Consider the following 17500-nt stretch of genomic DNA (forward strand, 5'->3'; position numbering starts at 1 on the left):
GGGGTTTCAAAGAAGTAGAAATCCACCATTGATGCCTCAAAATTCCACCTCCACTCATCAAATAAACAAACAACCCACCAACAAAAAGCAACACTAAAATAGTTTGATTTCACAACAGTAAGTCAAAAAGAAAATCCTCTGCTTCTGTCATCAGTCATTATACAAATCTAACTCACCAAATAAAGCCAAAACACAATAGAATTCCAAAACATTCTTTCCCTGCTTCTTTATATTTACACATTTGCAGACCCTTCATTTTCTCCTTCAAAATCATTCTAACTTGCTCATTAGAACCAGCCCTTTTCCTTTCTCAACCCACTCATGGATGCTGCTCAATGGCCTAAGGTCAGTTTATATATATATTTAACCTGTTTTTGATATGAAAAAAAAACAAAAAAGGTTTTAGTTTTGTTAAGCAGATGATGTTGGTTTTTGTTCTGGTCCCTTTTTCTTTTTTTAGCTTTCAATTCAATCTGTTCACTTTCTTTTTTGCCTTTTGGGGATCCTCAAAGACATAAAGTTATCGGTTGTTTCTTGTAGCAATTTCTGTGTCTGTTTATGTCAATTTTTTTCTTTCTTTCTATCTAATCTTTTCAAGTAAAGATGTTTTCCTAAATAGTTCTGACATGGGGAGGAGTTGATTGATTTCAGGATGTTAGAAATAATAATGGAAGCTACAATCAAGTTCAAGAAAGAAAGATAAAGCCACAACATGAACAAGCTCTCAACTGTCCAAGATGCAATTCAACCAACACCAAGTTCTGTTACTACAACAATTATAGCTTAACTCAACCAAGATACTTCTGCAAAGGTTGCAAGAGGTATTGGACTAAAGGTGGGTCCCTCAGAAGCGTTCCTGTTGGTGGCGGCTCAAGAAAGAACAAGAGATCGATAGCGTCTACTACTTCTACCTCATCATCCATGCCAAAACCAATTGATCTCTCACAGTTTTCTTCCCAAAATTTCACTACCCATGAAGGTCAAGATCTTAACTTAGGTTTCCAAGCCACACAAGAAGAGTATCACCATGGTTTCTCTCAATTCCTAAAGCTACCAAAGATCGAAAATAGCAATGCTACTTTTTTATCTTCTTCTTTGGCTTCTAGTACTTTGGGTTCAGTTTCAGCGCAAGATTTTCTTAGGGCTAGAACGCCGTCTGATGGCTTAAATTCTTTTAGCACAACAGATACCACAATGTTCAACGAAACAAGATTCAGTCTTCAAGACTTCAAGCCAACGATGGGTTTCCCATTTCAAGGGAATGGAATCAAGTATGGAAATTTTCAAGGAAACCAAGAAGATGGTGAAAGAATCATGTTACCCTTTGGAGTGTTGAACCAACAACATTCATCAAGGGAGAATAATCAAAATATGGGACAGGGGAATTCAACTGGATACTGGAACGAGGCATTGGGTGGGGGTTCGTCAACATTGTATAATTGAAGCTTAATTTTTCAAGTGGATTTGAAGTCTGGGTTTGAATTTCTTTTGCGAGATAAATTTATAATGTTTCCTCATGTTGGATTCCTTCAATTCTTCACATGGAATTCAACAGTCATATTACTTAGATCTGTAGCTTGTACTTACAGTTAGATGATGATTACACAACTGGTATTAGTGTGTATCTTTAGAGTACTTACAATTAGATGATGATGATGACACAATTTGCATTAAGTGTGTAATCTTTGGAGTCAGAGTTTGAGGTTTTCGGGTTATGAGCAATCTTTTTCAAACAATACAAGTGTTCTCTTTTCGACATTATTGTTTAAGTACAGAGTTATTACTTCCCAATTCTACCCTTAATTATGAGATTGCGAAATTCATTACTTCGTCATTTAGTTAATTATGTAATAATTAAGCATTTCTAAAATTGTGTGCCTTTTTCACTTCAGATTGTGCTATAAGCAACATAACTCTAGTGCCTATGTAAGTTTTACTAGGCATGCACAATTGAGAGTAGTAACTACTGTGAAAGCATGTGATATAAATACCGATGTCTTCCATACACTATTGCACTAGAGAAGGCATTTAAGGGCCTGTTTGTTAGCAGCTTAATAAGCTTAATGGGACTTGCAGCTTATTTGGTCAACTATACATGACTGTTTGGTCGTGGCTCAATGATATAGAAAGTGGTTTATTCAGTAAGCTTCTAGGGGGAGCTTCATGCAGAACGCCAAGTTTTCTCCAAACCTATCCCTCCCAATTAGAAAATACGCTCCTTACGTTTATGAAAAAACCCTCCCAAACAAAAACCTTCCCAATTTATACAGACAAATTAATCCACACAAATGGCTTTATCCATACAGAACTTCATGAAAAACAAACCAAACAGCCCATAAGTCTAAATGTCACCGTTTTAGGTATATATGGACTCATAAATGACATAAAAATTGGCGAGATTGATGATGATTTTAGCCATAGGATACAAGAAGGGTGGACAAAGTGGCACCAAAATGCAAGAGTTTGTAATCCTACTAAAGTTAGAAAAGTCTAAGAATGCAAGGCCAAACAGAGACAACATGTGCACAAGTTGAATATAAATGTGAAAGTTGAGGAAATGTGCCCAGACACAATGATGGCATTTGAGAATTTGGTGCATTACTGATTGAGATTGGTTTGATCATCTCAAATAATACAAAAAAGAAAGAAAAGCTTAGTTTGAATATCGGCTTATGAATGAACATGAGATTGATTCAACCCTTCATCCTTTTCCCTAAAGGTGCTTTTGGTACATAGGACAGAACAGAACATGGATCACTATTTCAAATTTAGCAAGACTTTTATGTGGAACAAAGTGGAACATGCCATGGAACAAGGTGGAACAAAAAAAGAGAATACTTTTTGTGATTGAAATGAAAAAAGTAACCAGTCTAATAATTTTGTAGCAGCATGCTCAACGTCTACATGATATTTTCAATCATTAGTTGCAACCCCCCTCCCCTTTTAGAATAACTGAGGGTAAGAAAGTGCAATGACTCATAAAGATTAACTTGACAGTTGTGGGTTCTACCAAAAAGAAAATTTGATCATATGATTGTACTTCAACACGCTGTTTTTCCTTTTCGTCCTTCACGTTTTAAGAAGATATGCAACTACCCACTTTAAAATTACATGTGCCTATGCCTCGAATCTTGACTAATTATTTCCATTAAAATTTGGACCGCACCATCAGTCCATGCTATCTAGAGTTGATTTATTTGAACGCGACAGCATACTGAACGACTGTCCGTGGCTTGCATTGGTCAAAGAATTACAAATATATTCTTATTAGACTAGCCCGAGTTACACTAAGGCCATATTGAAAAATTCCCGTTTGGTTAGCCCTAAGCCACCCTTTCTAAAAGCCACTCAAAAGGCTGTTTAGTTGGTTTTTCCATTAAGTCTTGTATGGATAAAATTGTTTGTGTCGAATAACTTATCTGTATGGATTATGAAGGTTTTTGCTTGGGAGGGTTTTTTTCTTAAATGAAAGGAACAAGTTTTTTAATTGGAAGTGGCAAGTTGGGAAAAACCTCGGCTTTCTGCATAAAGCTTACTGAACAAGCAACTTTCTATATAATTAAGCCACCGTCAAACAGTCATCTATAGCCGACCAAATAAGTTGTGAATTAACTCATTAAACTGCAACCAAACAGGCTCTAAGTAGCATTTCAATAAACTATAGGGAATCTTTTATACTACTTTCCGGTTATTCCCCTTGTATTTTCCCAATAACTTTACAAAGTGTCTTATTTAAGTCATATTACATAGTCATCTAGCTTATCAATTACCTTTTACCTTACATCACTAGTTTATGAACTGGGTTGTTAGCTTTTAACACATAGCTTATCGACTAGTTTGCCAAATATAGTTCAACTAAATCCCTATATCATCACTAGCACAACCACCTCAAGTATGCTAAGAAATAGCATCAAATGTTGGTAACCAGCTGTGTAGGAGGTTATTAAGTACGTGCAAATTGATATGCAATTGAAGAACTCAAGAGCATCAGCATCTGATTGAGTTCTAAATATCAAAGACCAAAGGGGGGAAACCCCTCATCTTCCATATAACTCGATTTCCCAGACGATCAAAACCTATCTCAAAATTGATAACAACAAACCTTAAAATGCAAATAGCAGAAACCGAAATGAGGTCGAGAGATGGCGCAGATTATGAATCACACATATATGTATGTATGTATATATATATATATATATATATATATATATATATATATATTCAGTGGAATCAAGTAAGATTAGAAAATTGGAAAGATAGAGATAAGAGAAGATGAAGATGAAGATGTACATTCTGTAACTCTTGGGTTGCTGGATTGCTCCGTATTCCTTGTCCAGAATTTTGTTTGATAATTAACGGGGATTTTCTTGACGGAACGGCATGGCATCATAATCTGCAATCATTCCCAATCGTACCCAACTCAATCATGTCATCAAGCTTCTGTAAAGATAGCAACAGTTGGCTTGGCGGATTGGCAGTAGGTCCAGGAAGGACTAGTCTTTCGTGGACCATACGTGGGCTAATTGGGCTTTGAAACCACAAAATAAGATGAAATTATAGGCCTATTATTTAAACCAAACCAAGAGGGATCGGTGTTTAAAGAGATGGTCAAAAACCGATCTTTGGTCAAGTTAGTCTCATATTAGTATTTGGTACATAGTCCAAGATTTTTATTTTGTAACCGGTCATGGGCTTAGTCTCAACCAAAACCACCGACCCGTTTCCCATGTAAAAAACTGCTATAGTCTCAGGTTGGGTTGTGCCTGGTCTTGAATTTTTATAAAAAACATAACTGGTCCCAGACCTCGGTCCATAATTTGTCTCAGTCCTAGTCCTGGTGCTAAGTTGTCCCGAGTTGGACGGGGCCCATTTTTGCCATCTCTACTCCAAGTTAGTCTTTAAGGCCTAGAATGGTTTATTTCTTGAGTCTTAACCGGTGAAAAGCTGGTTTGGAAAAAGATCGATAAAAAATCAAGCCTCGTCAATGCCGTTACCATGAATAATTTTTAAAATTGGGTGACCAAACATTACTTTTGTGGAGTAACTAATATTTATTTATTATTTTTACTAAAAACATCAATAAAGATTATTTCTTCATTAAAAATATTGGATCTAGTAAGGATTGTTGAATCCGTACCAATTATAGTTTACACGTGAAGGATCAGTTGTTGGTCATGGGAAGGACTAAGTTTTTGTTGAATCATAGGGACCGACACATGAGGACAAAACCAAGTACCAATGAAGACCAGCCCCTACATAGGATATGTTGATAATTTGATCTAAAACTCTTTGACGTCACTTTCATATTGAATGCGTTTGATTTGAAATGATTTTTATGTTGTATAACTTGATTACTTTAGATTTGATGTGTATTAAGTCATGTTATTTCAAAATAATATGTTTGCTATATTTTGATTAATACTCATGATTTTTTATGATTATAAGAAAAGAAATCTTGTATTGTTTGAATAAATGATGGTTGGTATATGCCATTGATAGTTTTATGATGGTGTGATCAAGGCTAGGTTCCATATCTCTTAATTACGAGAAGAGAAATGCTAAATGCATTTCTTTTTAGATCGGTATCAACTATTAAGTTAGATTATCGAATATAAAAAGTAAGTCTTAATGTTAATTAAAAAAAAAAATATATATATATATATATATATATATTTGTGTGTGTGTGTGTTTATTAAAATAAAATATGATTTAGAAATAAATAAATAAAAATGAAAGGTTATGACCTAACTGTAGCACAAACTTTGAAATGCTTTAACACCTTTATATTTAAATGAATATATTGGATGAGTTGAGTGACCTAACTTAGGACACAAGTAAAAAGTCTTATATATAAATTGACATTTAAACTCAAATTACTCCATACAAGTTACAAATCTGTTTTTAAAATATTAAAATAAAAACAAAATAGAAAATCAACTTCCATTCCTATTTTCCATACCCCTCATTCACTACTTATTTATTTATATCTAAAAAAATAATGTATGTATACATCATCATATGTTGTCTATTTTTAAGTGGGAAGGATATGGTTCATCGATTTAAATCCTACTAATAATCAAGTATTTGTTTTATCCATTCTATGCCATTTTAATTATTGTATATATAGGGCTACCCCGACATGCCATCCATCTGCCTGCCATGCTTCCAACCTTCTTGCATATAATAAACCCTACTACTCAAAATCTACAATCTTACACCAGGATAACGGCTCAGAAATGCCGTCAAATGGACCGGAATGGAACGTAAATGTGGCCGCAGTTTCACCACAGGTGGAGCTCGGAGTAGCTAAGAGAATATTCCGACAACTACAAGGCCAAATATTCGAATGTTGGATGAAGATCCGCACGTTTTTCAACAAGGCTAGGAATATAGCAGCAAATGAGCCAAAGAAAGTGATCCATGGTTTGAAAGTAGGCATGGCTCTTTCTTTGGTCTCCCTCTTTTATTACATGAGACCCCTCTATGACGGCGTTGGCGGCAATGCCATGTGGGCGGTCATGACCGTTGTCGTAGCTCTCGAATACTCTGTCGGTACGTACGCAATACATTCAGTTTTTGAGCAACGTTGACTGCATGGGAGGCCTCCAAGATTATGGTTTCTACGTATATATACCATATGGAACATGTTCAAATGAGAACTGTAATATTTGGAGGACCCGGAAACCAACTTTCATGCTTTATTCATGATCAAAATGATTCATACCATGATCAAAATGTTTGATACTGATATCATGAATAATAAACATGCATGATTATTTAGGGTTATTCATCATGAATAATATAGTTGATTCCTGGAGTCTCATAATATTCACGGTTCTTGTTTGTACTTCCTTCTGTATTTAAACCATATTCATTTGACTGGTGTAGGTGCAACTATAGCTAAATCCTTTAATCGAGTAACCGCCACTTTTCTAGCGGGCTCTATAGGAATCGGCGTGCATTGGATTGCAAACCAATTCGGAGAACTCGAGCCTGTGGTTCTTGAAGCTTCCATATCCATTCTAGGTATGGTTTACATACCATTCCTTGAAACCATTATACTTGAGAGCCAACCAGCTCAACTGACAAATAAAGATTCAGGTCCTTGGGGCTTCTCCCTATATAGGTTTGAGTCTCCTCAAGGCCACTGAGAATTTTCCTAATTGTTATCTTTTAAGACCGCTAGGAACTTTCCTGACTGTTATCTTGCAAAAGTAACAAGAAACTAATGAGTAAACGATGAAATGCAGCTGCAGCAGCTACTTTCTCAAGATTTATACCATCAGTGAGAGCTCGATTCGATTATGGAGTCATGATATTCATTCTAACGTTTAGCTTTGTGTCGATGTCGGGCTATCGAGTTGATAAGCTGTTAGAACTAGCTAGAAACAGAGTGTCAACCATTGCCATTGGAACCTCCATTTGCATACTTACAAGCATGCTTTTCTATCCTGTTTGGGCTGGCAAAGAGCTTCACAACCTCATCTATCATAACCTAGAAAAACTTGCAGATTCCTTGGATGGTATATCATCAACTCAAACTCATATCTTAACAAATATTTCGCTGGTGCATTAGTGGGTTGTACATTTGTGAAAAGTGTACAACTCATAAATGCACCAGTTTGGGGTTGTAGCATTTAAGAGAGGGTTTTGTTCATTTTATGACTTGCAGGTTGTGTAAGAGACTATTTTAAAGACAATGAGGAAAGATTCAGTAGAAAGCAAGAGGGTTACAAATGTGTGCTTAATTCAAAGGCAACAGAAGAAGCTATGGTATGCTGCTTACTATCCTCATAATTTTCAAAACTATAAATCTACAGTAACTAGATATAGATTTTGCCTTTTCATTTCAACTCTTATCTCTCTCTCTCTCTCACATACGTAGGGTCAATTTCAGGGGAAAACCGTAAAAGAAAATGAAAAACTGAGAAATACTCTGATAACCGTTCTTCAGGACGGTATACACATGTGCATACAAGTAATTTGTAAATCATTTGTCTAGTATGCATATGTGCATAATATGCACACGTGGATAAAAACCAAGAAACAGCTTCATGTGCGGAAAAACCAAGAAATAGTTTCAATTACTTGTATACACATGTGCATACCGCCTAGATGAACGGTTACCAGGGTGTCTATAGTTTTTCATTTTTTTGGGTTTTCCCCTAAACCTCCCTCTGTCTCTAATATATATATATATATATATATATATATATATATATATATATATATATATCTCCTTATATATCTGCTTCTGCAGGCCAATTTGGCTGGATGGGAGCCTGCTCATGGACGTTTCAAGTTTCGACATCCATGGAAACAATACCTCAAAATCGGCGCCTCCATGCGCAGTTGTGCTTACTGCATCGAGACTCTGAATGGTTGCATCAATTCAGAAGTTCAGGTAAATGGAAATCCTAATCTTGATATTTCCAACAATTTGGAGATACACTTGGTAACGCACCCCCAATCCCAAACACGGGAACCTTGACGGGATAGAAGCACCCTTATTTCTAATTGGGAGGAAAGTTCAAATGAGAACCATATATATTTTAAGAACCTGGGAACCAACTATTTCATATATTGTTCATGATGAATAACCTTGAATGATCATAAATATCATGTATATTCTTTATGAATGGTTTTCATCGTAAATATTTATTATGGCATTCATCATGAATAAAGCATGAATAGTAGGTTCCCATATTCTCAAAATATTTGCTGTTTTCCTTCAAACCTGCCCCTTCGTATTAGATTCTGAATGCATGATCTTATATTCTACAGACACCAGAGGTGCTAAAGAAGCATCTGAAAGAAGTATGCATGACACTAAGCTCGTGTTCTTCAAATGTATTAAAAGAATTAGCTATGACGATGCAAACCATGACAAAGTCAACTAAAACAGAGTTCTTTGTACAAGAGATGAACTTTGCAGTTCAAAGTTTCCAGAATGTGTTCAAAGAATTATTGAAGCAACCAGTCTTGCTGCCTGTAGCAGAGGCAGATGAACAAAATTCAAGAACTTGCAAAGGAGAGATGTCACAGAAGCCTCAAATAGTGCCAATAATGGGGATTTTTCCGCTAGCCACAATGGCATCATTGTTAACAGAGATTGCAGAACAGGTAGAAGGCATTGTTGCTGAAGTAGATGAGATGGCAGCACAAGCAGAATTTTACGTGGTCAATTACAAGGAAAAGAAAGGAAACAAACTTCCAAAGTTCAATCAAGATCATGTAATCCTAACAAGCCTCCAAAGGGTCTGAGTAGAATTTGACCGGTTTTGGGTCCTTATGGACCGACCCTTTTATACATTTCTAGTCTGAGTTATCTTAACTTCTCTTTTCATGTCGGGTGACTCGGTATCATTTGCCTCTCTAGTTGCACGCTATAAAAATAAAAAGCTATAACGGTAAGAGGGTGTGAGGTCACTGTTTTCTTTGTTGCTTTTATGGTGAACCCATTGAAATATTTACATTTTTCGCAGAAAGAAAACTTTAAGAAAAAGGATCTCTTTTTTCATCATGAACAGCTGATATTTTCTCATTTCACCAAAGAGTTCAGATGTTCTCAGTATCAACAAACAAACAAACAAAATAAAACGAAATCCGTGGAGCAAATGTAGCAGCATTAGATTAATCAACATGAATTACCTGATTCTTGTTTTCACTTGAAGCTTTGTTTTCTTGAAATTCTTCTTCCAAACCATCCATCCAACCAAGATTCACAGCTAAATCTTCGACAGCTACTTTGACAATATCAGTTCTGACTCCAATATCAGTAGCATATCTGCTCATGCAATACATTCCTGCCGTCACAGTAGCAACACCCACCGGGCTCGGGATCAAGAATTTAAAAGGGGAGGAGAGAAGAGCCGCCAATGGTGCACCAACGAGAGAAGAAGCTTGTCCGCTTCTTCCAATTCCCAACTTGTCAATGGTCAGTATCCCAGTTTTGCAGTACAAAGCAAAGTCCTCACAGTTGTTCTGAAACACGTCATAGTTCCCAAATCCGTTTTGAAGCAAATACATGGCTCGGTGGATGACTGTGCCGGGACCATCCGATGTGGCTGTGGTGCAAGTGCCACCTCGTACTTTGGCAAGGAAGAAGGTTGGGGTTACACCATATTCAAAGGTGTAGAGGGTCCCATTTCGTAAAAAACAATCTAAGCAGGAGAGGACAACTCCACTTTTAGGTTGTCGAAAACCACAGTCTGGATATGTTTGACAGGAGGGCGTTTTGGACATTCCATCGTAAGAATTGGAAGAGGTTTCGGTGCTTGAACTCGTCTCACGATCAGGGGTAAAATGGGTAAAATGGACCACTTTGTTACCTCCAACAAAGATACCTGCATATAAGAAGTTATTGCAAAATAGCATTACCTAGACATGGAAGTTATTGCAAAATAGCATTAAAGAAAAAACGTCTTAGCATATAGGAAGCAAGGTTTCACCTCCATGGATGTCGTTGCAGAAGTCTTTCAAAAAAAAGTTCATATCTTTAAATTGTTTTCAAGTTATAAAGTGGACTAATTGTTGGGATGGAGGGATTATGCACTTCCATTAAGGCCTAATGACATGCAAGGTTTGGTGCTGTATAGCAACAGATATATGATTGTATCTTGAATCCATCCCCAACAACCTGCAAATTAGGTGAAAATGGTTCATCCTATTTTGATTGCTAAATCTTCAAAATACCAATTTCAGGTAAGCATCCATTGAAGCAAACCCTAGTTTAGGGTCTGTTTGTTAGCAACTTAACAAGCTTAATGACATTTATAGCTTATTCAGCCAGCTATGTGACTGTTTGGTAGTAGTTTAATGATATAAAAGTGGCTTATTCAGTAGGTTTCTAGGGGACGCTTTATACAGAAAGCCCAAGTGTTTAAATTAAAAAAATACCCTCCCTCCATCTATGGAAAAAAACCCTAAACAAAAACCTTCCCAATCTATATAGATTATTTTAATCTACACCCTAGAACTAACCTAATAACATGTTTCTCTGAATTTATAAAGCTCAATTGAAAATTATAAGATCGTATTCTTGTTGAAATGCATGGATCTGCAGACAAGAGAACTAATATGGTTCTTTGAATCTGGGTCGGTATCTGTTAGGATCAGTAATCACACACTACAAAGTTTGCAGGAAACGAAAGATCAAACGTACATTTATGATTTGTGTGATCGTTGTTGTTAGGGCTCGTATTTAGGTTAAACTAAACTTTGAATTAGGGTTAACACAAATGCTTTGCAAACACGGTATCTATTTGCAAATTAAGATCATTAAACAACGTAATCACAAAATCAACATTCCAATTGGTGAAAAATTATTCCATCAACAACATGATTTAGCACACAAACACATGGAAAGGGAGATCGATTTGATACCATGGTGAGAGTAAGCAAATACAGCTCTATAAGTGTAGATATGATCGCCTGCTTTGATCTCACTTCTTTCAACTCTGTTCGAAAGAAACCCCATATCTCTCTCTTTTCTTCGCTGCTTCTTCCTCGAGCAATCTGTAAGCAAAAATAAGGTGTTTCAGAAACCCACATTGTGATTTCGTTAAAAACCCACAGGAATTAGTATTACACAAATGGGTAAACAATTTGCACCGATTCCTGTGGTTTTTTCTCAGACGCACAGTTGGAGAAATACGATTGGTTCACAAAATCATCGATGAACAACCATTGCCAAGGCTGATTATAAGTAATTAGGGTTTTATAATTTCGCAATGACGACGGTTGTGCGGAGGTTCAACGTTCAATTCATTAATCACAAATGGTTCTTGGTCTTTCCATGTGACCCAACTCTTTTTCCAGGACTGAAATTGATAATTCCAGGAAAAGATGCAACTTTTAATGAACAATCTACAAGTGAAATTGAAAAATGTTAAAGATAATCCTGAAGAGGATTTGCAGTTCTATATTCGTTACCCCTTCCAAAAGATAAAGATTCTGATTCCTTTTTGGGGATCCAAGAAAGAGTATGTATAAAGTATAAAGACGGAAATTGGAAGGACTGTGGCTTCTATATTTCAATTTGAAAGCTATACATATACTTTGCCTGCAATTACCACCAACCCCAAGGTTTTGTTTTTGTTCCAAAAAAGTTATCATCTTTTTGGTTTGGTTTGGTTTGATTTGGTTTGGTATGGTAACGAAACTTAAAATAAACGAAGTGAGTCATATAACATGGTGTCTTTAAAACAAATGTGTTTCTAAACAAGTGTCAGTTTCATAAAATACAACGATTAGAACCATTCTGAAAGAACTATAAAACTTAAGTATACATCATGCCTGAAATTGAACCGAGAGAGATGCTTAACTTCTTGAAAATTTGGATTTTAGAGCTTCAATATTTCGGATTTCACAAAATAATTTTTCGCATCTGTTCACTAAAGATCACAACTTTTTCACGAAAACTTGAAAAAAATCACAACTTTTTCACGAAAACTTGATAAAAATCACAACTTTACGATATTAAAAATACCAAGATGCACCATAATCATTGCTAATCCAATTGATTTTCGTGATTAATCTAATTCAAGTGCAGCGTTTAAATGAATACTAGGAAGGAACACGATCCAACACTCGGCATAATTCATATTTATCCAAACCAATCATCATCCCACCTAATCCACAGTGTTTGATACATCCAGATGGTTCAATATGTATGTCAATCAATTCATGTAAATAAATACGAACCATTAAAACCCAACACATCAGTCAGATAATATTCATACATAAATACTTGTATTATTAAACGTCAATTAGAACGATTTTACTTATAATTATGGATTGTTCTCATAGTTGCAACGATTAATGAGAGAAATTATGGTTGCAACGATTAGTGAGATAAATTATGGATTGTTCTCATAGTTGCAACGATTAGTGAGATATGATGGTGATATCGCATGAAGGCAAAACTATCCAACAACCTCCTTTTTGTTTTCTTTATCTGTTCCATCATTCGAATCCGTCTGTTTGTTTAACCAAGTACTTGTAACTCACTCCGTTACATTGTTTTCACGTCAAAGATTCCATCATATGCATTTACATCAAAATGTAATAACACCTAATCGAGAACCCGATAGGGCGAAGAATGCCGAGAAAATGATGCCCTTCATCGGTTCATTCTTGGTGCAAGCATATAGAATGTTAAACATCTTATATATGAAGTATCTACGTACAAAGGAATCACACATTTTGACTAGTTTTCCAAACATACACTCCAATTATAAACCTTAACATCAAACTCGCGGTTTTCTTCGAGTGCACATCTCAATTGTCGGGCACTTTCGGTTTTCTTAGCAAGTAAGAGTGCAAAACCGCCACCACCTGCCCCAACAAGTTTGTAGCCACAACAATAACGGTCAGCAAAAGCAAAAAGGCGATCAACAAACTCGTTACTGCAATGGGGATCGAGTTCTTGGTGTAATCTCCAAGTTTCCATCATTGTGTCTCCGAGTTCATCTATGTTGCAGTTCATTAAAGCTTCCCTTCCCGTTTTTGCCAGCTCAGCAAGGCGTTTGATGCTCGATATAAGGAGGTTGTCTCTTTGGAGATAGCGAATCACGACCTTTTGGAGGACTTGGTGGGCAAGACGAACCTGCATATGGCAGTTTTACAGAATATAGTACAGAAATGTGAAAGGTTCAGAACCTTTTGGAGGACTGTTTTAAAGAATATACAAAAATGTACAATGTTGTTTCATATGTGAAACGTTCACGACTGTTTTAGTGTATTGAGTGTGAAAAAAAATATAGTTTTAAACGTCACACATATGTAACAACACTATAAACACTGCATTTTCACACATGTTTCATATAAAACAACACATGAAAACTAGCTTATCAGCCAACAACTAGCTTATCAAATAGTCTTTACCTGACCGGTGAACACGACAAGCAGACGTTCCTGCAACTCTGCAACTAATCTAGGAGAAGCCAGAAGGGGAATGACTTGAAGCCGCAAGGGTATTCCTGGAAAACTGGTCGTAAACTTTATGCCCGGATACAAACCTCCAATTTGATCCTGCCAACCTCCTCCTGTTCCCATTATCTGTTCCAATACTAACACGAGTCTAGCAACATTTTCGTTACTTTCATCTCCATAGGTAATACGAAGAAGTCCTTTCACAACAGCTGCAGCTAAGATGCTAGAAGTCCCTAACCCACTTCCACGAGGTATATGGGCCCACGTTTTGACCCGTAAACCCATGGATACCAGAATACGGTCATAAAGAATACCTGTAACAAGCAAAGCCGATTTCACAAGGCGAAAAGGGTCGTTTTGGTCAAAAGGGGTTGTAATAGAGGAGAGATCTTTGATATATAACTCGTTTGAAGCATCATCGGTGATTAATAATCCAGGCGTTTGTGTGGTCTCTATAACGATTCCGATAGGGAGAGAATTGTCCAAAGTTATTGCCATATTCAAGACGCAGCCAGCGCGCTCTAAGCTCCATGGTGGAGTATCGCTCCAACCACCAACAAAGTCAACTCGAACGGGCAACTCGACTTTGACCTTTCTATGGCGGGAAGTTTGGTCTTCCAAACCATCAAGATTGTTGTTATCTTGTCCTCTAAAAGATGTCTGATTGGAGGATTGAAAGAGATGCTCTGCAAACAAAGACAGAAAAGCAATTGAAGACTCGGTTGACAATCATCATTGCAACAAAATTGGCTTTACAAGACACTAAATACGTCTAAATGTCCTAATATAATGCCTTATAGGAATTAATTTTATAGAACCAAACAATTGTGTGTCCTACGTAAAAATGTTACCAATAGTTTATTAGACATTTTCTGGCGTGCAGCATCCTAACAAGTTTTAGGACATTTTTAAAGTAAAACGCCCTATTAGTTTTTTTACAGCCTATGAGCATATTATTTTATATGATGCTGGTTTTTATATAGACAAATTTTAAAATAATGTCATATAAAAAGACTAACAGGACGCTTTGTTTCAAAAGTGTCCTAACAAACTTGTTCGGACGCCCATAGCGTCCTATCAACTTGTTATAACACCTTTACATAGGACGCACAACCGTCTAGTCCTATAAAACAGTTTATCAGGTCATTTAATCATAGTTGACATCATATAAAATCAAAATGTAACTGCGGTCACCTTTAAAGCCGTATCTCACAGCTGAAGCCGTTTCATCAGCAACAGCAGCCCATACTTGATGCTCGACTTCAGAAGTTTCTTCATGTTTGTTGCATGCACGAAGAAGATCAACCTGCACCTGATAAGCTCGGCTTTTTGGAAGAATTTTTGAATTTTGTGCCAGTAAATTCGGACACAATTCCAGAAAGTTTTTGCATATTTCGTCTCCCGAGTCTTTCATTTGCAAAATCTCTTGACACAGCTGAGCCAAATTCCTCCCAAGCAAGCCGAAAGTAAGACAAGCTCTAGCAATTTTGGCTGCAAGATCGGCTTGATGGTTACCAGAAGTTGAGCACATTTGTGGGAAATCTATCGATCTATGCAACTCCTCCAAGCTAACACGTTTTGACGTTTGCCATAACGAAAGAAAGCCTTCGTTTTTGCCATAATTTCCTAACCCCATAAGCCAGTTTGCAAGGCTAAGCATCTCAAAATATGGAAGAACAGGAAAAAGTTTTGCATTCCACAAACACTTTTCTTGAGATATCCACAAGTCGTTTTCTTGAATACCCAGGTCATCAAGGACCTTTTCCCATGGTTTTCCGCAAAAAGTACCATCTTTTGAAAGCGGGTTTTTGGGATTATCATGAAGGCCGCAAAACACGATAACCCTTTCGGTGCACCCTATTAAAGGAACTTCCCAAAGACAATGACGATCAGGAAGGAGGAAAGTAAATGGATCTTTTGTAGTTCTATCGTTTTTTTCTGGTATAATGACACCGACTACTATAGAGAGGGAACCGATTTGTATTCCGCCTGAAATGGATGAGTCATATACAAGAGAATCTTCACCAATTGATACACCAGGTGATATTTTACTAGAAACTATGATAGCAGATGCTGCAATATCGGACATTGTTGTTGCGGGAATGGAACACAGATGCCTTCGGCCAACAAGTCTTGTACCGATCCCACTCAAGTGATCTAAAACTTCACTCGAGGTCCCGAAGTGCAAGAACGACAGATCATCTGCATGTTTATTTTAGGAAAATCTTCATAAAGATCTAGAGATTGTTGGAGAATCATAATATCCAAAAGAACTCCATCAAGTTAGCTGATATTAATGGAATCAAACAAGATTCACGTACAAGCGCAATAGCTATACATGGTCTGTTTCCCCAATCTCGTCACAAGTTCTTCACCAAGAGGTCTTGATCGCAACCATTCATGCCTTGCGGGTACCCAAGCAGCCACAAGATCTTCATACAAACTCATCTGCACAAGTGAAAAAAGTAATCATATCAAAATGATACTGTTAATCCACTTTAGGATAACAATTAATGACAAATATCATACAAAATGTATTTGAAATTGTTAGAAATATCCGGCTTTAATCAAGGAGTTGAATGCTTGCCTCTTTTCTAGTATTCACAAGTTCTGAGATCATCGGTTGGCTCAAACAAGAAAGCGTAACAAGATCTTCCCATGCTTTACCTCTAACCGCTATAATACCAGTATCGAGTAATGTCCTACCATCATCAAGAATGGCATTGTGCCTATTAAGCTCCTCCATGCTAGGTTTTTGAAGTAGATTTGCAACAGGATTAACTGAACAAATTTCATCTGAGTTCCCAGTTTTGGATGCCACAATAACACCATGATTGGAGGCAATATCGAGAGTGATAGGCACAGTAATGATGCAGGATGTATCCTCGGGAAGAACCATAGCAGATGCATCAAAACATGGAAGCACGTCACCAGTCATGATGAATAGCCCACCTGGAGATATATATTTTTAGTGGAACACCAATGCTACAGAGTCACAAAAAAGATTTATACAAAGAATGTAATACCATCACCAGGATTAAATTAGTTACCAAGTCGAACAATACTTTTCATGCATACTTATCTAACCAAATAAGAGGCTGTTTGATTGGTTTTCCATTAAGTCCTGTATGCATAAAGCTGACTGCGTAGATTAAACTGTTTGTATAGATTGGGAGGGTTTTTTCATACATGGAAGGAGTGTTGTTTTTAATTGGAACGGGCAGGTTTGGGAAAAATTTGGCTTTCTGCATAAAGCTCCCACCAGAAGCATACCGAATAAGCCACTTTCTATAATACCTCCCAACAAGATTGATCCCTTTCGTTAGGTCACTACCAAATAGTTATGTATAGCTGACCGAATAAGTTGTGAGTCCCATTAAGCTGAATAAGCTGTTAACATACCCTAACCTTACATACTCTCAAAGAAACAAAAAGAAGTATAAAAAGATGCAATAGAGTAACCTTCATTGTTATAAGCTTGTCGTGCACAAGAAGATATTGCAAGTATATGGTCAAAAAGCAAGGGTACTGGTCCATCAAGATCATCAGCTGCCAAATATGGAAG

The 17500-nt window shown here is 36.8% G+C and overlaps 4 protein-coding genes and 1 long non-coding RNA gene across 8 annotated transcripts in view; 2 read left to right on the plus strand and 3 right to left on the minus strand.

The window, feature by feature from the left end:
• Window positions 1-88: 88 nt before the first annotated feature.
• On the minus strand, window positions 89-4403 carry LOC112526471. The gene is made up of 2 exons (XR_003070607.1): window positions 4291-4403; window positions 89-368 (listed from the first exon to the last, which is right to left on the minus strand). It is a non-coding gene; the product is annotated as an uncharacterized LOC112526471 (long non-coding RNA).
• On the plus strand, window positions 246-1754 carry LOC112526469 (dof zinc finger protein DOF2.5-like). The gene is made up of 2 exons (XM_025136751.1): window positions 246-345; window positions 652-1754. The coding sequence occupies exons 1-2, from the start codon at window positions 322-324 to the stop codon at window positions 1441-1443; spliced, it is 816 nt and encodes a 271-aa protein (XP_024992519.1). The 5' UTR covers window positions 246-321; the 3' UTR covers window positions 1444-1754.
• A 1833-nt stretch (window positions 4404-6236) lies between the features above and the next one.
• On the plus strand, window positions 6237-9414 carry LOC112526975 (aluminum-activated malate transporter 10). Its single transcript, XM_025137433.1, has 6 exons — window positions 6237-6552; window positions 6889-7026; window positions 7251-7523; window positions 7673-7773; window positions 8261-8404; window positions 8785-9414. Exons 1-6 carry the CDS (start codon window positions 6237-6239, stop codon window positions 9262-9264), a joined length of 1452 nt encoding a protein of 483 aa, XP_024993201.1. The 3' UTR covers window positions 9265-9414.
• Window positions 9415-9512: 98 nt separating this feature from the next.
• Window positions 9513-11972, minus strand: LOC112526976. 4 transcript variants are annotated; one of them, XM_025137436.1, is made up of 3 exons: window positions 11935-11972; window positions 11386-11517; window positions 9513-10346 (listed from the first exon to the last, which is right to left on the minus strand). In XM_025137436.1, exons 2-3 carry the CDS (start codon window positions 11477-11479, stop codon window positions 9634-9636), a joined length of 807 nt encoding a protein of 268 aa, XP_024993204.1. In that variant the 5' UTR covers window positions 11480-11517; window positions 11935-11972; the 3' UTR covers window positions 9513-9633. The 4 variants fall into 4 exon arrangements, with proteins under 4 accessions (XP_024993204.1, XP_024993205.1, XP_024993202.1 ...); XM_025137437.1 differs by lacking the exon at window positions 11935-11972 and adding an exon at window positions 11657-11831; XM_025137434.1 differs by lacking the exon at window positions 11935-11972 and adding an exon at window positions 11614-11831.
• A 1051-nt stretch (window positions 11973-13023) lies between these two features.
• LOC112526343 (bifunctional fucokinase/fucose pyrophosphorylase) overlaps window positions 13024-17500 on the minus strand; it is a 5486-nt gene continuing 1009 nt past the window's right edge. The window contains exons 2-7 of the mRNA XM_025136619.1: window positions 17398-17500; window positions 16523-16887; window positions 16257-16383; window positions 15130-16137; window positions 13888-14621; window positions 13024-13609 (exon numbers count right to left, since the gene is read on the minus strand). The exon at window positions 17398-17500 is cut by the window's right edge and continues 171 nt beyond it. Of these exons, the coding sequence (XP_024992387.1) occupies window positions 13211-13609; window positions 13888-14621; window positions 15130-16137; window positions 16257-16383; window positions 16523-16887; window positions 17398-17500 (2736 nt within the window). The 3' untranslated portion in view covers window positions 13024-13210. The remainder of the gene's footprint in view (window positions 13610-13887; window positions 14622-15129; window positions 16138-16256; window positions 16384-16522; window positions 16888-17397) is intronic.

This window comes from Cynara cardunculus (assembly GCF_001531365.2).
Source record: "Cynara cardunculus var. scolymus isolate 2C chromosome LG 14, CcrdV1, whole genome shotgun sequence".
Classification (NCBI taxonomy): Eukaryota; Viridiplantae; Streptophyta; class Magnoliopsida; order Asterales; family Asteraceae; genus Cynara; species Cynara cardunculus.

Excerpts from the sequence above, each read along its gene's own strand:
- LOC112526469 (XM_025136751.1), top strand. The coding sequence starts at position 322 with ATGGATGCTGCTCAATGGCCTAAG. Across the intron at positions 346-651 it reads ATGCTGCTCAATGGCCTAAG|GATGTTAGAAATAATAATGG; the intron begins GTCAGTTTATAT and ends GATTGATTTCAG.
- LOC112526975 (XM_025137433.1), top strand. The coding sequence starts at position 6,237 with ATGCCGTCAAATGGACCGGAATGGAACGTAAATGTGGCCGCAGTTTCA. Across the intron at positions 6,553-6,888 it reads AGCTCTCGAATACTCTGTCG|GTGCAACTATAGCTAAATCC; the intron begins GTACGTACGCAA and ends TGACTGGTGTAG. Across the intron at positions 7,524-7,672 it reads ACTTGCAGATTCCTTGGATG|GTTGTGTAAGAGACTATTTT; the intron begins GTATATCATCAA and ends TATGACTTGCAG.
- LOC112526976 (XM_025137436.1), bottom strand. The coding sequence starts at position 11,479 with ATGGGGTTTCTTTCGAACAGAGTTGAAAGAAGTGAGATCAAAGCAGGC. Across the intron at positions 10,347-11,385 it reads ATTTGCTTACTCTCACCATG|GTATCTTTGTTGGAGGTAAC; the intron begins GTATCAAATCGA and ends TCTTATATGCAG.